This window comes from Lichtheimia ornata (assembly GCF_029851405.1).
Source record: "Lichtheimia ornata isolate CBS 291.66 chromosome Unknown scaffold00017, whole genome shotgun sequence".
NCBI lineage: Eukaryota > Fungi > Mucoromycota > Mucoromycetes > Mucorales > Lichtheimiaceae > Lichtheimia > Lichtheimia ornata.
Window position 1 is genome coordinate 1 of NW_026695337.1, and position 26,230 is coordinate 26,230.

A 26,230-nucleotide genomic window follows, 5' to 3' on the forward strand; every position below is an offset into this window, starting at 1 on the left:
AAAAAGGCTCCAAATTCGCCGCGCGCGATGCTCGACAGTGTCTCAGTTCAAAATGCCAGCTAATAATCTAATCCTCCCATTCACCTTTGTTGCCCAATCCAATGCATGTGAACGATTGTCCTGCTCCAGCCTAGCATGCCCATCATTTAACTTTCTTGATTCGAGGGGAGTTGGCTGAGCAACGCTCAAACAGAGAAGTATCATCCAAGTATCAGAAAAATCAAGTTAATTTGCAGCTCTTCCACCCCCAGCTTATTTGCCTCTTCCTCCCATTTCCAACTGTCATTGCATTCAAGTATAACTACCACCTGCAAATGATTGTCCTGCTTCGACCCATCAACTCAAGCCTACGATTGTCTTGATCCGATTGTCTTTGACTGAATGGGCAAGTCCATGGCGCGTGTACACCATTACAACACGTGCCTTTCTTGACACTTCCCCATCTCTTGTACAATCCTCTACCACAATCAAACACGACAACCTTTCATTCCAGCAGTTGCAATCAGCAAGGTATTTACTCCATTGTCTCAAACAGCGTTACTTGCAGCAACATGCTTTACAGCCTTTCTTATGTGTGAACAGTATACCAGCAACGATCACATGGCTCTTTTCAACCAACATATTGGATTTGCAATGGTTACGATGGGTGGGTAGAGTCAAGTGCAGCGATGATGGGAAACCCTGGAGCGTTGCTTTGGTTGCATGGTGCGTCGTCAGCAGGAAGGGTGGATAATGTCACGTGGATACAGTTGAGGATGAATGATGGATTGGATGGATGACACGAGGGCTTTTATCTTTGGTGATGGTGTTTTACAGCCATGGATGGTATTGGAGTACTCGAACCTATGCACACAGCAGCTAGTTTGCAATTGTGGATGGAGATGCTTATGACGGCAGCAACCAAGAATACAACAACACAATGATGCCCTGTTGACTCCATGTAATTCATGCGTACCTTCTTCATTTGGCGATGTTGTTTCTTTGTCATTTCTAGTTGATAAACATCTGTACTACATTAAATGAACATTGGGTTCGACATAACATTCAGAGTATCGTACTATTAGCTCATGCGTGCAAAATGTGGATCAAGTGGTTTGGGATTGGAAAGGGTTCACGATGATACATGTGATAGGCAAAGAAATGCCGTTGGCATCTCCCATGCTTATGTGTGGATCATACAAAAGAGGACGTTGTGATGGATTGCACTAATTAACCTGCCATCTGGAAAAGGAAGTTCTTTGTAGGTGACATAAATAAGATATCAATAATGAAAGTTGCTAAGGTGGTTTATTGTGGTATAAAAGTATTTTCTAATTGATGAGATAGCTTTCCAACGATTGCAAGGCGGTATCAATGTCTTGAGATGATCGGATGATCGAGCTGAATGCGATGTAAGAGTCGGGTCGAACCACAACAAGTGCAGCTGGTGGGTCGTTATCTTTCATGTAGGCGTTTAATCCAATGTGCGTTGAAAGGGATTCGGTCGATTCGGGGTTCGATTCAAGCCAAAAGTTGTTATCCACATCCTTGTCTTCAGCGGCATAGGGAGGTACTGCAAAATGATGAGCGTGCCAAACCGATTCGACCACCACGCGACGTGTCACATCTTGCCATTTACGTGTCTTGTTCCAGAAATCTTGCGACAATGAGGATGCATTATATCTTTGTAGTCGTGAAGCAACCCAAATAAGGACATGATTCGAGCTTGGGGTGGATGAAAGAATTTCATGCATTGATTTGCGAATCACTTGATTGTCCACAACACGTCGTTGCATGACGTCTGTATTCGGGATAAAGGTACCAGATTCACCAAGAGTCGATGGCAAGAAAATAGGGGATTGTGGGTTGATTTGAAGGTGTAACTATTTGCATAATAAAGAATGTTGTCAGTTGGTGTATGTGAAAGAGATAGCTTGAGATTGTATACTTACTCCCATCATTCGTTTTGCCAAAAATGTCTGAAGTTGTTCAAAGGATGTCACTGCGTAGAATGCACATGAAGCCATCCATTCTAAAGTAGAAATCGTTAGCGCAAAGATAAGAGTGAAGGAGTCAATAGGGATACTTACTATGGATAAAGCTGAGCTTCGATATTCCCGCCTTTGTCAAAGAACCGGTTGCAGACATGACACCTTCAGCAATGGGTTCACGCTATGAATCACGTATGAGCCACAAATCGCTTGATATTTAAATAACGTACATACCTCAATAGAATACGAGTTGAGCAGGGTTTCAGGATCATTGGCTTTGCCTTTGAGCACCAACGATAGTTTCCATGCAAGGTTGTGCGAATCTTGAAGTCCCAAGTTAAGTCCCTGCCCACCGACAGGAGAGTGGCAGTGTGCTGCATCTATATGTAACATGATTTGTCAATAACACATGATCGATGATGGATAAAGATAATAAACCTTACCTCCCATGACAAACAAACGACCACGACGATACCCATTTGCTTTTCGTTCATTGATACGGAATATGGTTAACCAGGTTGGGTTGGTTGGGATCAGCTCCATAGGGGCAACACGCTTGGCTATGATATCACGCATATCTTCAAGAGTCAGTGTTTCTTCTTCATTGCGAGAAATGCCGTGTGTTGGTTCCTTTTTGTCTGAAAGCTCGTAAAAACCAAGGTTGCACGCGACACGAAAGAGGTTGGAATTTGGACCATGAAGAGGGATGAAACCACAGATGCCTATTATTCAAAGTGTTAAGAGTCGTTACAAACAAGCATTAATATAGGACTTACCATCGGGATGGGTAAACACATTTCCACGGTTGTTATTCACCTTGTCAACATCACGGCCTGTCAAGGTTACATCTGCAAGAGCAAAACGTGTAGCTATCGATTGCCCATCATAACGCCATTCTTCAGCGCCCGAGTACTGCTTCCTTACTACGCTATGGGTTCCATCGGCGCCCACCATGTACTTTGACTTTACCGTATACGTGGTGCCATCATCTTTACATACAGTCGCTTCAACGTGATCCTCGTGTTCTTCATAATCCATAAGTCTTGTGCCCCAGCGAATGGTTCCTTGCTCAAGTTCCTCGACAAGTTGGATCAAAATTTCTTCTTGTGTGTCTTGCGAAACCATGGTACCATGTGGGTAAAGGCTCGCTCCACCAATAGCTGCATCAAGATTACCAAGAGCCTCGCCGTTGCTGTGAACTCGTGCACCTTGAAGGATAACAGCACGCTTGAGGAAATGGTGTGCAATACCATCCATTGTCAAATGTTCCATAGTACGTGCAGTGATGCCAATGGCTCGTGTTTGATCTGTAGGCCCGTACTTGTAATCGCAAATGTATACTGAATGGCCCATATTAAGCATCTACGTGTGGAATGCATGATTAAATTTCTTGATCCAGAGTCTCATGTATCATTGTATATTACCTGATATGCAAAATAAAGGCCGACAGGTCCAGCACCTGAAATAAAGACGTCGTAAAGTTGGTTTTCCATGATAAATGTTGTATGATTTGAATGATCAAGTCAAAAAGTTGTCATTGTCTTTTATATCGTTTGTGGCTAGGAATCGGGTTAATATTGGATCCGATTCCTGCAGTTGACTCATCGGGGATTCGGCGCTTTATCCGTTCCGCTTAGCGACCTTACTTCTTGGCTCTCAAGCCCAGATCTACATCCAGGGGCTGATATTCTACTTTTCTCCGCCCTAAGCTTTCTTTGATCCGATGCGAAAATGTTTCGTTACTTGTCAAAGCAAAGTTATGGTATCGGCGAAAGATACACCGGTGACCGATGTAATAGCTGTAGCACAGGTGATGATGCTTTATGTTGTGTGATCAGATTATACTACTACCACTCTCCTCCATGAAGTGCCGTATTGCCAATGGCTTGGCATCACTTTTCGTAATAATGGATTCAGGGTGCTGTATGATGGTGTATAGTAAATCAATGTTGAAAGACTATGAATACAAACATGCACGCTCATTCATTATAGCAGAGATCGAGGAAAAGCTATAGAACGTCAGCGACCATCTTCCTTTGTAATAGCTGTCCCTTCTCGGCGTCTTGCGATCCAAGACCCTGAGCCACAGCATAATGACGCATAGTTTTTTGTCTGAGTGTGTTTATCAGATGATGACTTTGCTATGTTTGGAGCATGCATTAAACTTGGTGTGACTAGCACGAAGGAATCAAGGTGCGGTCTTTCGGCCATTTCATGCAATATAGTGGCTCAGCATTGGTATGTGTGATGATCTCTAAATCCTTTCAACCGAAACACCCCACCGCCGGTGATGACGCTATGTGTTCGTTTTTCACCACGTGCATAGCAAGGAGCCAATGTACATTAGCAGTGATATGAAAAAAAGCTATGGAAAAGGAAGAACAATGATGATGCCATATGCATGGGCCATCCTGTTGCCAGGATTGTGGGATACACCAATTCCACAAATAAAGAAGGAATGTAGCCGTATATGTAAATGTTGAAAACGCTTCATGCACTTTTATTTGGACATCATTTCTCAAAGAGAGATGCACACCATACGTACCTGAGTATGACCGTTTAAGGTTGGCATCATAATCCTCTGGTACAAAATGGCTATTTTCCATGTACATTAATCTTCCTTGTCATTGAGCACCACCAAAAGTCCAATACGACAGAATCAAGGTATCCGTTATGCAGGCTATATACAATCATTAAAGCTGCGTTCAATTGTTCGGGGTTCCTGTTGCTCTTACGGCCGTCGACCCAGCACCCTTTTCTTTTCCTTTGCCATGTCAACATCTAGTCCGCATAATGACCATCTCTCGCCAACCACACACTCGCTCTGCTCTCGCTGTCATCAACTGCTAGGCAATCGACTCGTTCGCGCATTGGACGGCACTTTTCATCCTGAATGCTTTACTTGCATGGTACACAATTCGTTTCCTACTCTCTCTCCTATTCTCGTTCTCCTTTTCCCCTGTTGCAAAAAAGACATAGCTAATGGCTAGTGGAATACGATAGGATTGCAATGCGCCTGTTGCAGCAAAGTTCTTCCCTTACAAACTCGACAATGGACAGACATTACCACTATGTGAACGCGACTATTTCAAACGACTCGGCCTTGTATGCGACCGTTGTCACGAACCACTGAGAGGACCCTATATCATTGCACTCGACAAAAAGTTCCATACCGACCATTTCACATGCAGTGTTTGCTCTACGACTTTTGGCCCTGATGATTCCTATTATGAGCATGATGGCAAAGTTTATTGTCATTTTCATTATTCAACTCAATTCGCTGTGAGCTGCTCTGGATGTCAAATGGCTATTCTCAAGCAATACGTCGAGATTGATCGCAAGGATACTACTGAACATTGGCATCCAGAATGCTATATGATACACAAGGCAAGTAGTGAGGTGTATCAGGGTGGATACGAGGGTCATATCAGAACCACGTCGTCTGAAATATTATTCTATATGGAACATCGCCTACCCTGGATCTTTGAATAGTATTGGAACGTCAGAGTCGCCAATCCCACATTACGAGAAAAAGACGCCATTGTACATCATGGTATGTAGAACTTGGATATGTGACGCTTTAGTATATGCTCATTGACGCATGGTGATCTTATAGAGCGGAAGCCAAAGAATCATGCAGAGTTGGTGGAACGACAACGCGAAATGGAGGAAAAGGTGTATCGGATTTGGACGGTGCTTTCTGCTTTTGAAGGTAATCAATAGTGGGATACGTGGTTGATTACAACGGCTAATGCTTGTTTCATGAAAAAGAATCGTCTGCGGTGTGCATTTCCGAAATGTTATTGCATGTTTCCAACGGATCATATGTGGAAGGTGTATGCCTCTCTGAACGGTTCCTCGTACACGTCGAAGCCCTCTTTCTTGGAGTTGATGAATTAGACAAGATACACCATGAATATAGACAAACAGGTAGGATGGTTTGGATTGGAAATGGGATCATTTGCTTATGCGTTGATGGTAGAATTCAAGTATACACGAGAGGCCAAGATGCTTTGCAAAAAGATCATCAACTTTTTCACGTTACTCTCCAAGACACAAGAGATGAGGAGGTTGGGCATCACACAAGAGTTGTTATCGTTGGTCACTGGATTGGCACATTATCTCAAAATATTGATCCGATTGGCACTTACAACAGCCTTGAAACTGGTAATTATGATGTATACTTGGATAGTATCATTGTTTATTAACCCTTTTTGATATAGGAATTGGCGCTGGATCGACCAGTTGCAGTGTCTCGACTACTTGCAAAGTTGATGGAGGTTGCTGGAAAAGAAAGCTACAGCCGCGACAGCCAGCGTTTGATCAAGGCGAAGCCGACATCTGATCTTTGCCACGTTTGCAAGGTTGCGGTGGAGGATGAATGTATAAAGTACGGCGAGTATCGATGGCACAAGGGATGTTTCAGCTGCCGTCAATGCAAAAAGTCGTTGTCCTCGGATTTGTCCCATGCCACGTTTAGCTCAGCTGCCCAATCCGTGCTTTGTACTCAATGTGCCGGTGTCAGGAACAATGATGCTCCATCGGATATGTTTGAATACGTTTCAAGGCTTACCCAATTTGCATATTTGCTACGCGTGGCATTGAGTCGTCTATGCAGCTATTTGCAAATCACAGGCAAGTGGATATGGTTGTTTAATGGCAAAATACTTATATATATGTATCGCCAATAGATGCCCAATTATCATCCGTGGACTTTTCGATCAAGATGCGACCTTATTATTCCAAAGATACAGGTGCCAGCACAAATCAAGTATCAAGGCTTGCAGTGGAAGATGGCAAAGAATATCCAACTCAGATTACCGATGCCAGGAATGTGCCAACCACCGATCTCAATCGCAAAGTATCGAGGTCCTTCAAAACAGCCAAACGCAACACAATTCTCGGCAACGTGGATACAACACAAAAAGTGTCAACAACAATACCCGAAGATACAGCCAGCCATACCCGACCTGTACCTACACGCCAGGATAGCCTCAATCGACCCATTGATCAACACAAAGTCCTTCCACCCTTACCGCAGGATGATGATAATCGACCACAACAACAGGATTACAGCAAAAACAAGGGCATTCGACTTGATGATGTACCTCAATTTGCAAAGACTGTGACAGAGCGGCCTTCAAGCACAGCACCACCACCATCATCGATGATGACAGCTCATATCAACATCAACAGTGCTACCGGCAAACCACGTGTATACCTTTCAGAGTTATCGGCATTGCAAGATATGATCATTCGCCACGTTGCTGTTGTACAAATCGAGTCCTATGTGCGCGATCATTTCACCCCAAGCGAGCTCCTCCATCTTATTGAGAACAAAAAAGCGTCCATTTGGGAAAAGCTGTTTTCATCGATTATGCATGGCAACAAAAAGGCCAACAAGGGCAAAGAGGTTGGCACATTTGGTGTATCATTGGACATCTTGACTGAAAGAACGGGTGTGGAATCCAATCTTGGAGCTTCAGCATCGCCTGTACGGGTAGCGGCCTTTATTGATGACTCTGTTACGGCTATGCGGCAAATGGGTAATTATACATAGGGGATGCAGGGTGATTATATACATGCTCATTGAAAATGGATCATTTTGTAGACATGTCGGTGGAAGGCATCTTCCGCAAGAATGGCAATATTCGACGATTGAAGGATGTCAGTGATCGACTCGATAGGAATCCTCAAGAAGTGGACTTGTTTTCTGAAAATGCGATCCAAATTGCTGCACTCCTCAAGAAATTCCTTCGCGAGTTACCAGAGCCCTTGTTGACCTATAAAATGCATGGTCTCTTTACCTGCGCACTCAAGTTGGATAATCCTTCCGTGTGTAAGCGAGTACTTCAGCTGGCGTATTGCATGTTGCCTCGCGTCAATCGGGATGCTTTGGAGGTGCTATTTTTGTTTTTCCGATGGGTGGCATCATTTTCACACGTGACAACTGAAGTCGGCAGCCGTATGGATATACCCAATCTCGCTCGTGTTATTGCACCCAATATCCTCACCACCAACCACAAGGATCCTCTCAAAGATGAATCATTCACTGCCATTCGTGTGGTGGAGATGATGCTTGAGTCGTTTGACGAGTTTTGTTTGGTGCCTGAAGACCTTGAAGCCTTTTTACAAGATCCCGTATTGGCCAAAGAAGGAACGGATTTTTCATCAAAGGACTTTTTAAAGAAAGTCGAGAGAATTATGAAACACAGCAACTCATCCTCTACCATGACAGCATCCTCCTCTTCTGCAGCGTCATCTACTCACGACGTGCGATATCACGAATCACATCACCATCACCACAACCACCATCATCACCTCCATCATCATCATTCACAGCCATCTCACACTAACCCCACTTCAATTTACGCTCAAGAAGGTTACTTGCCTTATCCCAATCAACATCCAACATCCGATTTTCGTCCTGCTCAGTTTGGTATGCGACAATCCAGCTTAGCTCACAATAGGACAGCCACAGCTGATCACTAGCAGCTAGAAGTAGTAGTACTAAATTAACTTATTTATGATGTAAAGTCGTTTTTCCTCTTTTATATCCTTAAAGTCTTATTCATACCATGTGATCAACGCATACTACCTTCTATCAAACCTTGAGTTTGTGCCTCTTGGGCCTACGTAGCTATCCTAACCCATAACGCTATACGATGATGCATGAGCTTGATGATCTACCTCAAATCCTCTTATAAAATACATCTCCTCAAACACATGATGCTTTTGATATGTAAGCTCGGGAAAATGTCAATTTTTTATTGATGTGATCATGATGATGTCGTCAAGGAAGATGTATTTCGATCCAATAATCGGTAAAAGCATGTATCACAAACGCGTGCCCATTCGCCCTTGTCTCTATTCAATGGCTCAAAGAGTGGAAGACGATTTTGACTATGTTGGTTGCAAAAGATATGTCCACAGCTGCATAAAAAAAGGTGAGTCGGGCTTTGTTTTGATAGTATTAACTGGTTCATTTACCTTCGACAATGATGGCGTCGGTTGAAAAGATTAAAGTGGGTATCGCAATGCGTCTCCTGGCAACCATCGGCATATTCATCTGGGACCCATTGATCTGGAGGACATAGGACAAACTTGACGCTGCGTTCATCATGGCCGATATGCAATAGATAGTGATGATAGATAGTGGATTGGTGGGCATTGTCATCATTGGTGAGCATGAGATGCTAATGGAAAGAAAAAAAGGGTTAATCTTCTTCGTCATACCATCAAAGACCAAAGAGATGTTACCTGTGGAGGATTATGGGCAACACAAGTTCCAGCGACAACAATGTCGGTTGTGTGTCCAAGGTTGTTCTTTTGCTGAGTGATAATTTTGCCTCCATTATGAGGAGCCAGAGTAGCCCACCAAGGCGAAGGCGGATGCCAACAAGATAAAGGTGCTGATGAAAGGCGGCCTTGTAATTGCTCCAATTCATTCAACATGCGTGTTTGGCTTGCAAGGAGTTGTTGATAGGTTTGAACATGCATCATGTAACGGTGTTCACGGGCATCCAACGACTGAATCAATGCTTGATGTTGTTGCAAGAGCTGGCTGACTCGGTATTCGGATCGACTCACTTCGTTGGCAAGTGCTTCGAGCTTATCAGCATGTGCCATACAACTAGCAATGAGTCGTACAAGCGATTGTTCAGCCGTAGACGGTACAAGCGCTGCACGAGATGCAATCGGCTGCATGATGGCAAGACTGCTGGATGACGATGTTGCCATGGAGACCGTGGGTTGCTGCTGCTGCTGAACATCTTGATGCGCCGTCGTAGGGTTATCTTCGGAAGCAATGGTTGAATCGGAATGAGTTGACGTGGGTGGTGAAGGCTCAATATCAACTTGATCATGGGATGTAGTAGTGGTGGAGGAGGTGGAGTTGTCTTGTTGCTCATCAGAAATAAAACGCAGAGCGGTGGATGTGGTCGTAGTGTTGGGATGTGAGATACTTAATTCTTCAACAACCAGGGCATCAATGCTATCATTGTTATTGAGTGATGGTGGTGATGGTGGATCGACAGGCGTAGTGGTGATTGTTGCAGTGTCTTGTTGTTGCATGGAAACAACGACTTGATGTTCCTTTGTGTTGGATACGTGCTCTTCTTGTGCATGACTTTCTGCAGGGCCAAGGTTCTTTTGCATATCCTCCACCGATAAATCATCATCATTCGAGCCAACATGCGCCACCATCACATCCTGCAGTTTATCTTGTTCCTCAACTAATGCATCACCACCTGCTGTCGTAGACTCCGTTTCCTGCTTACTGGACAGGGATGAAATAATCGTTTCGTTGTCGTCCTTGCTATTCTCAACAACCACCATCGCATCATCATCTTCTTCTTTTTGTTGTTGCTCCTCGTCCATTTCTTTGTTAGCATCTTCATGTGCATCCGTTTCTTGAATTGTCACTTCTTGTTGATGATGATGTTTGGTGCCTAGGTCATGTGATTGATCCATTTCCTTCTCATCACCATCATTCTTTGTTGTCTTGGTCGTAAGCTTGTTGATCTCCTTGTGCTCCTTGATTTCGCATGTAACCCCTTCCTCCTTGTTCTTTGATACTTCAGCAGTAGTATCACTCGATGAAGCCCTTCTTGCTTCTCGGCGTAAACATGCCTCACATTTGGGTTTATTGTTGTTGCTACCGCGTGCCAATGATACCGAGGCTGAAGGGATAACAGCAGCTGCTTGTTGAGCAAATGCAGTACCCGTGCTATGGCGTTTTCGATTCATGCTGCTTGAAGGAGTCACAAGTGCAGCTGATGGTGGCATGGATCGTCGACGGTTAGCCGTTGTTGTGCTGCTGCTACTGGCACTTTTATGGCTGCTTTTCGTGCTGTCAGACGTTTTTAAATCAAGCATGAATCCTTGTTGGTCTTGCTCAATGGGTGGCAATTGAGGAGGTCGTTCACCCATCAATAAGGTGCCATCATCGTTTTCCTCGCTATTGTGTAGCTGCGTGATAGTACTACTAGTACCTGCCATTGTTGATATGGATGGTGATGTTGGCATGGGTGGAGTATCTTGGCCTGATGTGCTGTTGCGTGGTGATCGAAATGGCGACCAGCGCCTCTTGTTGGCTGTAGCTGTTGGCAAGGGTGTAGTCGGTGGCGATGGTAACGAGGATACATGATTGTCCTTTTTCCCTTTGGTCGGTAATTGAGATGGAGGGCGTTCCTGAGAGGATCGTTTTTTCAAAAGCTTGTTGAATCGTGATGATTTGCTTTGTTGCTGTTGCTGTTGTTCATCGGTGGTCGTTGATGAAAAGTTAACCATCTTGGCAAGACTGGATGCTGTGGCCCGAGTCAATGATTGCCGCCGAGTCATATTGTGCTGGCTCGTGGATGTACTGGTACGAGTCGATACAATGCTTGCTTGATCAGGGTCCAATGATCTCAACGATGTGGATTTGATCATGGCTGATAACGATGGCACATTGCGAAGTGAGCGACGACGTGATACTTCAGGTTCAATAGTCATAGCTGACTGCGTTGATGAGATGGAATCACATCTCTTTCTTCGGCCGTAATTAATCATTGTTGCTATTGTTGTTTAATAAAAATGTGTGATGCAAGGCTTAAAAGAAGAGAAGAGAGAGAAAAAGCGAAAGAGAGAAAGGGGAAATGCTGCACAAAGGGGGAGAAAGATATGGAGAAAAGCTTTGGAGCAAACAAGGATGCTTAGTTTTCAAAGGAGAAAAATCGGTATATAAACACCCATGCTACTGCCACCACCACCATCACCATCACGTTTTCTCCTCATGTTGTGGCTCCTTGACCATCTTTCATTGCCATAACTTTTTGCTTCTTGTCACTCTACACTATCTCATTCTCCCTAAATCTTATCACAATGGCTCCCTCCTCGTGTTCATTTTCTTGAATGGTTTGCAAATGCCGTTTCTAAGAATACTACACTCAATCCTTGTAGCTGCAACGATCAATTAAAACAATACAACAACTGCAATCTACGTAGAAGAGTACCCGAGGCGCAGTTTAAAGGGCGTGTTACATGGTTGCACATGATGCAAGTGAGGAACCAGCTCACATCCCCTGATGGATCAAACAATAGGAATAATGATGATAATGATAGGAGTTGTTTTCTCTATTTCATCTTGATCGCAGGCCGGCCTGGTAACTGAAATTTCAAACACATGACGAGCGACTTACTCGGTTACCCTTCGGCATGAGCCACGATGTACGTTAGCAGCACACACCCACACACGCGCACATATATGTATACAATTGTGTCATTGTTTGAAACAAATAAATAGTGGCACTGCTGCTGTGGCACATTCTTGTGTACAAAAAGTAAGGATCAATCATGTTTGAAATTGCGTTGTATTACAAGATGAGTTGAAGAAACAAGGGGAAAGATGATGATGCTGATAATGATGATGCTAATTTGTAGAATGTCATAAAAGGCTATTGAGCAATCCATTATCTCCAGTAAGCAATGCATTCAGGGAATCCTGTTGATCGTTTCCTGCTTGTAACATTTCATCCAGCCATGTCGTATCCTCTTGTTCCAACTCTACTAGTTGTGGTTCAGAACGTGGTCTTTGTGCAAATCGCCATGGATCCAGTGACATTGACAAGGTCCTTGTATTCTCTCTTGTGGTCATTGTGGTATCAAAGCCAAGGACCTCTCCAGGGCTGCCATCCGAATACGGCGTTGCTGATCTTCCACCACTTGAACTATCATTTTCCACACTGCTGCTGTTGTTGTTGTTATTGATGAAGTCATACATTTCGATTGGGATTTGAATCGTTGACGTGAGAATGGCCAGCTCATTGTCATCAACAGGGTAATTATTGTCATCGATGATCCTTGTTGTCGTGTTGTCGACATGATGTTCTTCTCCCACAGGTGCAATTGGATACGTTTTGAAAAAGTCGTTGAGCATCTTTTCAATAGTCTGAATAGCTGTCCATCCAATCCATATTTGGTAAGTGGTGACCTTATGCATCGTTTTGAGATGGTTGTATGTCTTGATATCCCAGGGATCTCGACGATATTTGAGCATCAATATCCGTGCACTTGTCTCGAGGCATGACGCCATTAAGCCGTGTGGTAGCCATTCGGCATGACAACAATAATTGGCTGGGTTATCCAATAATACTTTCATCTTGTCCAAGATCTCGACAGCGATCGGCACTACCGAATGCAAGCGAATAATCACATCAATATCATCCAAATCGAGGGTATCTTCTGTATGTCGATCGGAGCGTGTTGCTATGGGAGCCAATCCCAATCGGTTGTCAGGTTGTAATCGTGCTGTGCTCACATAGAGTCTCAAGAATGAGAAATGGATCTTGTACAATAGGCATGTTGATTCAATGGAGAAGACTTGCAGAGGTGACCATTCATGCTTGTGATCGTGGATGAAGGATTCAAAGTTGATCAATACATTCTTGAGCGCTTGTTCAATGTCAATGATGGGAGCCGAAAGCGCTGTGCTGTGAGATGACAATGCATTGATGTATTGGGGGACGCGGAATAGGTTGTAATCGGATTCGGGAAAGTACATGAATAGCCGGCTGCTGTATTGTGTGATGACGGATTCGGTAAAGTATGTCTCGACAAGGTAATGATATGATTTGAACATGCGCAAGTTGCCATTGGCGCGATCAAACTTGTATGAAGCTGAATCATGGATGGAGGCTGGTGGAAATGAACGACTGAATTTGCCAATCACCTCACGTGGTACCTGATCCACTAGATAGGATCCCAAATAAGCATGACTATATCATCATTACTAATAATACCATAGTATAACTTACATTCGATACATCCACGAACGGTCATGTTGTAGGAAGCCCAATAAGTCATCAACAATAATTCCTCTTCCACGTCGGTCATTTGTCGCTTCTTGTAAGTGCCATCCAAGATACCCATTCGAGCTGCCATCATGTAACTCAATGCAAATAGCGTCATGCCGCGTTTGGTGTATCCAAATTGAGATTCAAATAGTGCAAGGACAACAACAGCTTGATATCGGCTAAGCGAGACTTCAGTGTTGGCCTTATCAATCAAGACATATGCATAATCAAGAAATGGATTACGTTGCGATGAGGATAAAGAGGTCTCCCATAGAGATAAAGGTTTGCCATCGAGTAGTTGAGAGATGTAAGCGGTTGTGCCATAAATGATAGTCATCAAGAAGGGATCAGCACTATCGGTCCAATAGCTTTGTAATAGCATGGTTTTGTTGAATAAGTTGGAGTATGGATGAATAGAAAAGAAGCATTCAATCAATCGTAATGCTTGTTGAGGTGGTAATGAATTGAGTGGGTTGATAGGAGGTGCCTGATGACCATCGAAGAAGTCCTGTGTTTTATCGAGTGCCAATCCACACATTGTAAATGCTGGTTCCACATAGCTCAATAGCGTTAGCCGACTGAATCGCCGAATGACAATATTGACGACGTCTGAAGTAGTCCAAGTGAAATGCTGCAACAAGTCATACATTTTGACAGCACCGGCAAGTTTGGATGGGTCCATGTCGTGTCTCGCTGTAATGGCATTGGTTGCTACATTGTCGCCGCCAAAGTATTGCTGATAAATGCTCTTGACCCAGATTCTGATACCGGGTTCGTTGTCTTTGCGATTGTTGTCATAGAGATAAGGTGCATAGTTGCCTTGAGTGCCTGGATGGCCATAAGAGATATGCTCAAAGATAAATTCTTTACAAAGAGTGGAAGAAAAGTAAGCAGCGGGGGCATCACTCCTTGCAAGAACAAGCTTGTTGACAACGGCATTTTTAGGTGGACGACCCACAGGTGCAGGTTTAGCGTAAGAGCATTCGATATGCTTTTGTTGACAACGATGACACGGCTTTTGACCATCACATTTGACTTTTTTTAACCTACAAGGAAGGCAGCTAACCTTGCGGGGAGTCGATGATGTCTTGGCCATCTCAGGTAGCACAACGAAAGGAGAGGGGGAAAAAGAAAGAGAGAGAGGGAGAGAGAAAGAGGTTTGTATGTGATCTTGAGAGCGTGTCCACTGGCTTGGTTTCACCTTTTTATTGCTGCGCATTGATGGGTCAGCTGGTCAAGTCCCTGTTTTCTTATCCATCTTCTTTTCAATGACTTTGCTGTTACTATTATTGGTTTCTTTATTCATTGTATAAAATAGGATGCTATTGTTGTTATAATAAAGGGAGTAAAAGTAATGCGAGGTTGATCTGCTGTGAGGCAAAATAAATGCCATGTGGGAGTGGGAAGAGGAGCTACAACAGGCCCCAGCGTTGCGAGCCGGACAATCTCAGGTCGGGATCTTGTAACTCATTCACTCACTCACTCCTCCTCTCTTTTTTTCTTGCTCATCTTGGCGCATCTCGTCTTCTCTTTCCAAGCAAGCAAGTTGACAATGACTTTGGACGGCAACTTCACCTTCTCCAGCACAGATGAATATACACAATTGTTGACCGAATTGCACACAGACTATTGCCGTGATCAGCCCGAAGATGTGCTGCAATATTGTGCCAACTTTTTCAACCGTAAACTAGAAGAGCAACGAGTCATGTTCCGTGAACAACGCAACCCCATGTTCCAAGGTAAGATATAGGATGCATACAGAGACTTGTGTATTGATCTTCTTCTTCTTGTATCAATAATAGTAGACGAGTTTCATCCACTCGCTGGCAACGGAGCTCCTGATACCCACCCTACTGCCCAAGAGCATCTTATGGACAGCGATGACCACCGAGACGATGATTTCGATGATGAAGAGGATGATGATTTTGATGATGAGGTGCGAGACAAGTTCACAACCGAGCCTTTGGGAGGACTTCCACCACCAGCATACAATCGTGATCGACGAACTTCTGTGAGTGCAGAATCCATGGCACCTACTCAAGGACGTGACTTTGTCAAGCAAGTGATTCCAAAGACACAAGAGCAATGTGAGCGTATTCGTGCTAGCGTCGGCAACAACTTTTTGTTCAAGAATTTGGACGAGGAGCAGTATCAGGATGTGGTGAATGCCATGGCTGAGAAACGCGTTGCTTTGGATGAAACGGTTATTGAACAAGGCGGTGTGGGCGACTTTTTCTATGTGGTGGAATCTGGCACTTTTGATTGTTACATTAGCAAGGCAGGTGCGCCTCCCAACAAGGTCACTAGCTATGAAGCAGGTGGTAGCTTTGGTGAATTGGCTCTCATGTACAATGCCCCTCGTGCTGCTACCATTGTCGCTACCTCGGATGCTGTTCTTTGGGCTCTTGATCGCGTCACTTTCCGTACCATCCTCATGGAGAACACTTCTCGTAAGCGTCGCATGTACGAATCATTCTTAGAAGAGGTGCCACTCTTAAAATCACTCGAACCTTATGAGCGTCACAAGATTGCCGATGCATTGGACACGGTTTATTTCGAGGCTGGTGCAACAGTGGTGGTTGAAGGAGATGTTGGTGATCGTTTCTATATTATCGAATCAGGCGACGCGAGCGTTTACAGATTGGGACCTGATGGCATGCAACAAGAAGTCAATGCACTTGGTAGAGGCAACTATTTTGGAGGTAAAGAAAGGATTCCCACGTGGCCAAGTGGACAACAAAACAGACTAAGCTCATGATACTTTCCTTTTCTAGAACTTGCGTTGCTCAACGACACTCCACGTGCAGCAACCGTTGTGGCACAAGGCAGATTGAAATGCGCAACGCTTGGCAAGAAGGCTTTCACTCGTCTCTTGGGTCCTGTCTTGGAAATCCTCAAGCGTAATTCGGAGAATTATCACGCCATCATCAGCCAACAACAACGATAGACTACATAACACACACACTCACTCACACTCACACACTCAATATACAACCACGCACACCTACACGCACTCACATACTTTCACGCACACACTACACACTCCACACACTCCACTCAACAACAACATCCTTTTCTCAATTCCCCATATCCATCGTCTTTGGTTAATTCCCAAGGTTGAATCAAAAAATGACATATCTAAATGTCCCTTCTCCTTTTCAATTAGTATTTGGACATTAAATGGTAACGAGCAAAAGTCTTTGTTTTTTTTTGTATCTGCGTATTACACATCTACACGTCCAATCTATACAAGAAGCACCGCCACTATGATAAGGAAGTGGATTACGTGCTTTATCTAATATCACCATTCATGCGATAAGCTCGGCTGTGGTCAAAATGAGGATAAAAGGTTATTCATAGACGATGAATAAAAGTGTGTACAAACAAAGGAGAAAAAAAAACATTGCGGATCTGTGCATTCCAATGCATGAAGACCAAATTTCAAGACCGGCAGCGGAGCCTAGACAGTGGCCCCTTTGGCAGGATCGCCTCTAACAACAACACGACGTGTCTCGACACAGCTCGATTCAATTGAAGCATGATACGCGATGAATTTGTATATGTTTCATATGCAGGGTCTTGAAATATGGTGTTGCATTAGTGCAATCAAGTGCTCATCTTGATACCTTTTCACGTACAGTATTATTATTTCAACACACCAGGCCCCTCTATTCTTTCATGGGATACAAGTGATATGCGACTTACAACAGCAAACGAGTAATGAGAAAAAGAATGAGAACAAGAGATAGAGCGGGAGTGGGAATTGTGGAGCACTTCAAATAAAGGGGATGATGATAGGATGTGGAACGAGAAAGAAAAAGAGAGGGGGTTTCAGAGGAGTAACTTTGTTAAGAGGATAGGGACATCCAAGCGCTTTGCGGACCTATTCTGCAAGACCCCTTCTGTGGTATGGATTAAGAAGTTGGGTGACCTAGGGCCATCCTTCGGAAGCCTCTCTTTCGCTTACTGTTTTCATGATGACTGCCTCTTCCCCCATTGATGTTGCACCACAGCCTCCACCAGTGCCTATCACATCCACTGGCACTGGTATCGCCAATCTTCCTAACCAACGACACAAGATCGTTGCAAAGAACGGTGCCAACTTTACGTTAATGGTCTGTGGTATGTATACTAAATCATCATTCCTTATACATGCTATCATGTACATTAAGACTCACCATGCCTTTCAGGTGAATCGGGTGTGGGTAAGACCACCTTTGTCAATACTCTGTTCACGTCCACTATCAAGGAACCAAAGAATTTGAGCAAACGTCGCCTGCGTCCTGCAAATAAAACGGTGCAAATCCAAATAACGAAAGCAGGTATGCTAATGGATGACGTGTGGATATGATGGAGACTCATGCGTTGTTTCTTTAGAACTCGAGGAAAAGATGTTCAAGGTCAAGCTCACTATCATTGATACACCAGGTTTTGGTGATTATGTGAATAACCGCCATAGCTGGATTCCAATTGTGGATTTCATTGATGATCAACATGAAAAGTACATGCGTCAAGAGCAGCAGCCATGTCGGGAAGGAGTGGTGGATATGCGTGTACACGCTTGTTTGTATTTCATCAAGCCAACTGGACACACGTAAGTAGTAGCATGGGTGTATACAAGAAAGCTATCATTGTGCATGGATGTTAAAAGAGGACCTATCTCTACACCCTTTATTTTTGTGCTTTCCCCTTTTAATCAGGTTGCGCCCCTTGGATATTGAAGTGATGAAGCGCCTCGGCTCACGTGTGAACTTGATCCCAGTGATTGCCAAGGCTGATACATTGACACCGGCAGATTTGGCCAAGTTTAAACAAAATGTAAGCAAAAAAAAGCATCCTTTCTTGCCCCGCATACACATGCTCCTTGTTCCTCCGCAACACTTTTTTTACCCCCTTTCGTTCTCCTAATGTTGCTACTACTACTACTACACTATTCACTACAATCATGCTTTGTCCCTTCCTAAACACCCCCTTTTCAATCCCCTTTTACGCAGATCCGTGCTGTCATTGCTGCCCAAGACATTCAAGTTTATTCCTGCCCAATCGAAAGTGAAGACGAGACAACCACCAAACGCAACGCCAACATCATGGCAGCTCTGCCATTTGCTGTCATTGGCTCCACCGAGGATGTTGTCACACCCGATGGCAGGCGCGTGAAGGGTCGTCAATATAGCTGGGGCTGTGCCGAGGTGGAAAACGACGACCACTGCGACTTTAGAAAGCTGCGTAGTCTCCTGATCCGAACGCACATGCTCGATCTTATCACCACCACTGAAGAATTGCATTATGAGAATTACCGCCAGGCACAGATGGAAACACGCAAATTTGGTGATCCTAGGTAATATCATCATGATTTGATTGGGTTGTCTACTCTCTCTTTGCAATAGCTCATGCCATCATCTCACTCTTGATTAGATCTCAACCTACTGAGAATGCCAAGTTCAAGGAAGAGGAAGAGCAATTACGCAAGCGCTTCACAGAACAAGTCAAGGCGGAGGAATCTAGGTTCCGTAAATGGGAACAACAGGTAAAGTATCAAGGAGATTTGGGCACAATGGGGATTGTTCATTCATTGTCTTTCGATCCATTTAGCTTTTGAGTGAAAGGGATCGCCTCCACAAGGAGCTCGAATCGCAAAGCGAGCGTATCAAGGAACTACAGAATGAGTTGGATGCCTACTATTACAGCCATCATAATTCCCCTAGATCCGTCAGAAAGTAGTTTTATTTTCCTGCCATCACCACAAGTATTCATTCATCCATCCACTTTTCCTTGCCACTTTTTCTTTTCCTGCTCAACTTATCTAATTGCTTCTCACACACACATTCAAATCGATCGCTTATTTCCATTTTTTGAATCCTATTTAATACAAACATCAAACGCGGTATACGATAATCAACAACAGAGGATCAGAGTGGATGGAGAGGGATATGAGGATAATGCGATTCATGCAAACCCAGAATCTATTTGTGCAACCATGCATGCATAATTGATAAGATTGCTCTCTGTTTAGGAATTAAGCTTTTTAGGATAGGTAATAAACATATATACATCAAGACGAACAAAGTACAAAAAAAGGGATGGGATGTGAAGAGGGGAATCTACAAGTAGAGTTTATCGTGATCGGTTTTTAAGGTACTTGTAGAGTCGTACAGCAAGAAGAGCTATTGCAAAGAGAGAGCACACCAAATGACCAATACCAAGAATGAGGAAAGGCGCACCTTTTTTGAATTGATCAAAGAGCACACCGCCTACTTTGGAGACAATGATAATGCCCACAGCTCCACAGAACGAATAGGCACCCGCTACACTGCCTCGGATCTCTTGTGATACGTACTCTCCCGAAAGCATGGCCATGCCTGAAATAATCATACCTGGTTGGCACAAAAAAAAAGCAAGGATATGGGTTATTACATATGCATATGAATATAGATCACTATTACTTACCGTATTGGCCAATAGCAATCAAGATCACATAGGCAAGGCTGGTGTTGCTGGTAGGGTCCACTGACATGGAAAATGGCAAACAACCTACAGCACCAATAATGCCTGCACAAAGGACACCCACTTCTCTAGGCAAGTATTCGCTCACACCACCAAAAAAGACGGCCGATACAAGAGCCACAGCTTGTGCAATACCAGTCATTGTCGATGTTGATGCCATTCCTTGATAACAGCTTGCGCCTACTTGGCAAACGCCTTGTTCAATGTAATATTGCTGAACCCATAACGAGATAAAGTTGCTGACAATGACTTCATCCGAACGTGCGAAAAAGCTTGTGACAAAAGCGAGTGCAATACGAGGATCTTTGGCTGCCTTCATACCATTGTACAAGCGTAAAAAGAAGTTCTTGAACGAATGTTCACCTTTAACGCGGTGCACAGTGGGTGGCATGGCAGGCCATAGGATAAGACCAAGAACAGTACATACGGCACCAATGATGGCGTAGCTGACGATGATGTTGATTGGGTCTGTAATGGAATCTTGCATGTATGATAATTGAGAGGGAACGTCAAAGAGACAAAAGACCGCAAAGATGGCACCGAGACCTGTGCAAGCACCAATCATTGCTGCCAAGATACCATTTCGCTTGTGCATAGCTTCCACCATCATAGCTGCCATCATACATGTTGTACCAGCCGTACCCACCGAATAAATTAAGCGAAGGATCAACAACGTTGGATACAAGTTGTTTGCATGTGGATAGGCTATCGTAATGATTCCCATAATCATCAACGAGATGCTCATAATGCTGCGTTTGGAGATTCGATCCGAAAGTGTGCCCCATACTACAACAGCAACCACTGACATTACTTCCGAGTACGTGCCAAGTGATCCTGTAGCATCGCCTGTGTTGTCGCTTATCATCAATACGGAGCTCAATGTCCAAGCTTGGGCTGCGGCAAAGTATACAATGATAGACATGGACACAAATACAGCGAATAAAAAGCATACAAAGCGAATGGGATTGACATGTGGTGCAAGAGGAATAACCCATAGGAGCTTTCGAGGTGGTAAATCTTCGTCATTTGTATTGGATAACGCTGACTCTTGATCAATAAGGCTCTTGTCAGTCACCGACATACGTTCTTCAGTGCTCATGTTTGACGGCTGCTGTTGTTGCCATTTCTCATCATTGGATGCTGGTGGATGATGCTGATCCGGAAGCTGTTGCTGCTGCTCAGTCTTTTCTTGCATCATCGGTATCGTAAGGGAAAGGATGAATCACTAGAGCCGGTATGGGTTATGGTAGAGGAGATAGTAGGATGGTGATTATATATATTGTAGATCTGATCGGAAAGTGGAAAAGAGAGAACAACTATTGTAAATCATGCCAAGCTTTTTCGTATTAGCATTATCGTGTAGAAGGGTAAAACTTTTCTATTCGCTCCTAGCGTAACGTTCTCAAACTACATAGCGGATGCATTGGGCGATGATGGGATCGAGTGACTTATCAGATCAACAAACACCGCTCGCACCTACCAGTGTACAATGAGGACAAAACGCCTCCTTCAGCCATTGAGAACAATGACAACGTCAAAAATGAGATCCCGTTGGCAGGTAGAATGGGTTGATTGTATAGGCAACTTTGCAAACAAAGAATGACCCATTGCACGTACGTACATTGTTAGAGCAAAGCCCATGGGCAACAACAACATGTACATAGGCGCGCTACTATGATGTTGCACATGCCCGGTATAAACTTTACATTTCCGAAGGTTGCACCAACCTGCTTCAGTGGGGGAGCAACCACTAATGGCTACCAAATATTATCAGATGGTAGTACAAAATGCTTGAATATAGCCTACTTGTCCCATTGCCGTAATGTTGTTGTTTATCAGATGGAACACAATCCACTTTGTCTCAACTCCACCGATGTTGTTACTCCATTTTCCTTGTTTTCTGTCGTAGAAGACTACTTTCAAGATCTGATAAATGTACATGCTCAAGTAGCCGTGTCCCCGGCTTTCGGTACCGAACACTGCATATAAAAGTAAAACATAAAACGCGACGTGTATAGCTCATTGTTTTCATACATACACGTTCATATTATACACAATGCGCTTCTCTCTTATTGCTGCTGCTTCCATTGCTGGTTACGCATCCCTTGCTGCTGCTCAAGATTGCAATCCCTCCTTTAACGTTACTGCTGCCCCACAATGTATTTCGGATTGTAACAAGGTACGTGACAACAAATGATCCTTTAGCTATTCTTCTCATAATGGCATCTTACATTCATTTAGAAAGCTGGCCAAGATCAATACGCTGATTGGACCGATGATCCAACCTCGCCCCACTTTGTTCAATCGATGGGTTACCAATGCGGCAAAGGCACCCCTGCTTACACTGCCTTTATGACCGCCTCGGGTACTTGTATGATGTCGTGCTCCAAGGATGATCAAGCTGCCTTTGGCCAATACTACGCTCAAGCCTGTGCATGGTACAATGAGCATTCAAAGGACACTTGTGATGCTACTGCTACTGGAAACAATACTACTGCTACTGAAAGCAATACTGCTACTGAAAGCAATACTGCTACCGAAAGCAATACTGCTACCGAAAGCAATACTACTACTGAAGAATCTCTTGCCATGAAACTCAAGATGGGTGGTGCTCTTGTTACCGCTGCTGCTGTTGGTTCTGCCGCTTTGCTCTTTTAGACATGCACACCAAATCATGTATTATAGTCGTTTTCTCTGTATTTGCCACCCTAATTTAATAAACCACCTAAAATCAAGCTCGTAGAGCCCGATGCATACAAATCCTCTCATTCTTTCTTTTCACGTCATGGTCATGCATCCCTGGATAGCTACTACTTTGTGTGATGTCATGTGAAATACACAAATCATAGAGCTGGTAAAATCTGTACGACGGCTCCCACATCATCTTCATTGTAATAGCATTGAGGACACCAGTAGCTACCAACATTGAGTCGTTCATTCAATTCTATGTTGCAATAGGCGCGTTCTATGTGGCGTGTTTTGTTTATGATGATGATAGCGAGATCACAAAAATCCATAATGCTATCCAATTACAAATACCAATACATCTTGCTCTTAGGAGGGTTTACATGTGACCAGGTTAATCAATAGCCGATGAAAAACCGGCATTACCGCGCCTTTATTCGAAAGGTCGGAAAACTTTCAATGTGAATTGTCAGCATGTGTGATGTGCTTTATCCTAGTTTTTGGGAATGGCCGCTCTGCTGTATTATCGGAGACTAAGAAGGCTATACTAATCAGACAACAACGTGCATCCAGCAGCTGTAAAGTTGCTCCAAATCCATCCCTGTGCTACAGACGGCCCGGCTTACCGCGCCTTTTACAGCTTTGGTACTCAAGCATACACCGATGTATCAGATCAATTGATTTGGTTGCCTTCCAATGCCTTGATAAAATTTAACCCAGTGAAACATATGTTATGGTGGCGCCATTTATCCATCGGGGTGATGTTCTGAGGTCGGTGTTTACCTTCAAACGTTGATGCTTCCATGTGAGAATCGGTTTCCTTAATGTATCTTTCAGCTCGGTAGAAAAAAAGATTCCCGAGTCCTTCAGCAAAAGACCAATGCTAGGCAAAAGGTAGCAGCCTTAGGGTCGAAGTGCCATCTCATTCTAACATCAATTGTAAGACGCATTTAATACTTCTTGATCTCCTTTATTAAATGCACTACAACAAGCAAAGCGTCCATGTTACAGGACGCCTGATATCATTTTCGATGGCAATCGTGTATAAAGAAAGTGACTTACCAAAGGCCATCGATGCAGACAAGTAGAAAGAAAGGGTGTATGATAGTGCTGGCGACCACAACATCATTTATATACGAGTGGGTCGTGGGATTGTTGTCATGATGGATCGAATTGATAAAGTGGTCATGATGCATCATCTTGGAGTACCGAGTCGAAGTGATAAATCCACCTGCCACTTGAAAGGTGACTTTGTAGATGACATGGATTCTGGACTTTGTTGTGTGAAGGGAAACTCATGGCATTTGCATATCGTTGTAAAGGCGTTGAAGCAGGAGGACGACTTTGTGCCTGAGCCATGTAGCAGCGCACGAACATGACAGTGTAACATAGAGTGATGGGTCACTCATCCTGAAACTCAATGGAGGGATCACTTCACTTTTTCTCTTCTCAAAGTCAACCCACTCCTCCTTATTGCATCACAAAAGCCATTACTTCTTGCATGATCGATAACCGCAAAGTCCAACAAGTGTGTAATAAATAAACAATGCTTTATTCATCTAGCTTTCTAGCTACTTTGCCACCATCCTCGTCTTCGTCGTCTGTCATCATTCGTTCTCGTACCCGTCAGTAGTCGTCAATCTCCTCGTCGCAATATCAAAAACGCGCAAATAGAAAAGAATGGGATCTTGCAGGCTTCCTTTTGGATCTCGTTGTCGTTGTTGTGACATGTGGTGATCATCTAATCGTCGTCTCTATCAATAAGAAAGCAGGCAAGTTAGACCATCGGATACCGGGAATGATGACGATTTGGTATACTGCTAGGCGATCCTCTCTCTAAGGAAGAAAGCAAATCAGAAAGAATCCACAAACCAAATCACCCACCATACGAGCAACGTCGGGCGATCCCTTGTTCATCAAAGCACTGCACGAATCACACAAGGCCAGTTCGATCCACGGCAAGAAAGGACATCACTTACGTAGGATCCAGACCTCATCCATCCTCTCCAAAGAAAGAATGATCCCCAATCCTTCTAATCATTTCCCACCTCATGAAAAGAAATCCTCAAGGGAAAGAACGAGCCTATTACGAGAAGACCGTGTTGGTTCAACACATTCACGAGCTGTTGCAAATCCCCTTTTACCTCAACACGGTGACCATGCTCTTCCAAAAACCCATCGTCATCGACCCATCCTCAACTCAACGCAGGCCTATAGAGCCCTGGACGCGTTCCAAGAAGCTTTTCCAGCACACTTGGCTAGTGCAGAGCGACGCAGCGGCCACTTGATACAGGCTGGGACTTGAACCCAAAGAGATGATGATGCCCAAAGTTGGATTGCCTGAACGAAAAACCTATTGAATTCATTGTTAGCATGCATATACAATAAACGCCTTTTTCATTGTTTGCTTCATTGCACTTGCCTTTTCCATATACACAAAGACCCGTTGTTGTTGGTTACTGGAAACCGAAAAACCATGGTGTAGTAGTGTAGTTGAGCCGAAACAGAACGCCAAACCAGCCAACGTCTTGAGACCAAACTTGCCCTCTATACAGGCTAACACGTCAATGGAACCAGTTCGGCTGCAACATTGGACTCTGAATGTACCTGTTGACACCCAGTGTAGAGCGGGAATAGCAACGATATCGCCATGGCTACCATTCTCATTCCTCAGCACTTGGACTCACACACCCCCTGACAATGCATGTTCAGAACTACATTAATACCTCACAGCCAACAAGAGCACTCTTTGATAATACATTACCTTGATCGAGATGTCGTGAATGGGATAAAAGCAGAGGAGCGAGAAAGAGAAGAGAAGCGTTGTCTCAAGTCGTGGAGCTGCTGTCCCTCAAGTTTAAATCTCCTACTGTTATTACACTGAGGCCACTCAATTACCACCCATACACACACCATCCACCCATCGTCATCATCACCCTCACGATAGACAATAGGTACACGCAAATAAAAGAAATGATCCTGACGTATAGCAAAGAGCGTGTGTCATTTTACACTTTACATGATAATGATGATCCAACAACAGCCATTACCTTACTACCAGGTTAGCTCGAATCATGAAAGTTAAATGATGGGCATGCTGGGCTGGAGCAAGATAATCGTTCGTATGCATTGGATTGGACAACAAAGGTGATTGGGAGGAATGGCCTATTAGCTGGCAGTTTACAAATAACTTACCAATTTGATTCTTCTGATATTGGATGATGTTTCTGTGTTTGA

At 43.9% G+C, this 26,230-nt stretch overlaps 8 protein-coding genes across 8 annotated transcripts; 4 read left to right on the top strand and 4 right to left on the bottom strand.

The window, feature by feature from the left end:
• Positions 1–1,310: 1,310 nt before the first annotated feature.
• On the bottom strand, positions 1,311–3,463 carry O0I10_004525 (uncharacterized protein; the record flags this gene model as incomplete). Its single annotated transcript, XM_058484584.1, has 7 exons — positions 1,311–1,862; positions 1,932–2,011; positions 2,070–2,151; positions 2,205–2,350; positions 2,414–2,692; positions 2,747–3,332; positions 3,395–3,463. The coding sequence occupies 7 exons, from the start codon at positions 3,461–3,463 to the stop codon at positions 1,311–1,313; spliced, it is 1,794 nt and encodes a 597-aa protein (XP_058344461.1).
• Positions 3,464–4,741: 1,278 nt separating this feature from the next.
• Positions 4,742–8,462, top strand: O0I10_004526 (uncharacterized protein; the record flags this gene model as incomplete). The annotated part of the gene is made up of 9 exons (XM_058484585.1): positions 4,742–4,879; positions 4,974–5,357; positions 5,463–5,523; positions 5,587–5,682; positions 5,742–5,900; positions 5,953–6,137; positions 6,194–6,605; positions 6,662–7,516; positions 7,582–8,462. The coding sequence occupies 9 exons, from the start codon at positions 4,742–4,744 to the stop codon at positions 8,460–8,462; spliced, it is 3,171 nt and encodes a 1,056-aa protein (XP_058344462.1).
• A 287-nt stretch (positions 8,463–8,749) lies between these two features.
• On the bottom strand, positions 8,750–11,465 carry O0I10_004527 (uncharacterized protein; the record flags this gene model as incomplete). Its single annotated transcript, XM_058484586.1, has 3 exons — positions 8,750–8,903; positions 8,961–9,166; positions 9,231–11,465. 3 exons carry the CDS (start codon positions 11,463–11,465, stop codon positions 8,750–8,752), a joined length of 2,595 nt encoding a protein of 864 aa, XP_058344463.1.
• A 931-nt stretch (positions 11,466–12,396) lies between these two features.
• O0I10_004528 (uncharacterized protein) lies at positions 12,397–15,023 on the bottom strand (the record flags this gene model as incomplete). The annotated part of the gene is made up of 2 exons (XM_058484587.1): positions 12,397–13,700; positions 13,766–15,023. The coding sequence occupies 2 exons, from the start codon at positions 15,021–15,023 to the stop codon at positions 12,397–12,399; spliced, it is 2,562 nt and encodes an 853-aa protein (XP_058344464.1).
• Positions 15,024–15,356: 333 nt separating this feature from the next.
• Positions 15,357–16,751, top strand: O0I10_004529 (uncharacterized protein; the record flags this gene model as incomplete). The annotated part of the gene is made up of 3 exons (XM_058484588.1): positions 15,357–15,543; positions 15,610–16,506; positions 16,579–16,751. The coding sequence occupies 3 exons, from the start codon at positions 15,357–15,359 to the stop codon at positions 16,749–16,751; spliced, it is 1,257 nt and encodes a 418-aa protein (XP_058344465.1).
• Positions 16,752–17,778: 1,027 nt separating this feature from the next.
• O0I10_004530 (uncharacterized protein) lies at positions 17,779–19,525 on the top strand (the record flags this gene model as incomplete). Its single annotated transcript, XM_058484589.1, has 7 exons — positions 17,779–17,926; positions 17,995–18,126; positions 18,182–18,398; positions 18,505–18,622; positions 18,799–19,142; positions 19,220–19,331; positions 19,397–19,525. The coding sequence occupies 7 exons, from the start codon at positions 17,779–17,781 to the stop codon at positions 19,523–19,525; spliced, it is 1,200 nt and encodes a 399-aa protein (XP_058344466.1).
• Positions 19,526–19,918: 393 nt separating this feature from the next.
• Positions 19,919–21,506, bottom strand: O0I10_004531 (uncharacterized protein; the record flags this gene model as incomplete). The annotated part of the gene is made up of 2 exons (XM_058484590.1): positions 19,919–20,178; positions 20,252–21,506. 2 exons carry the CDS (start codon positions 21,504–21,506, stop codon positions 19,919–19,921), a joined length of 1,515 nt encoding a protein of 504 aa, XP_058344467.1.
• Positions 21,507–22,364: 858 nt separating this feature from the next.
• O0I10_004532 (uncharacterized protein) lies at positions 22,365–22,966 on the top strand (the record flags this gene model as incomplete). The annotated part of the gene is made up of 2 exons (XM_058484591.1): positions 22,365–22,487; positions 22,550–22,966. The coding sequence occupies 2 exons, from the start codon at positions 22,365–22,367 to the stop codon at positions 22,964–22,966; spliced, it is 540 nt and encodes a 179-aa protein (XP_058344468.1).
• Between the last annotated feature and the right edge of the window lie 3,264 nt (positions 22,967–26,230).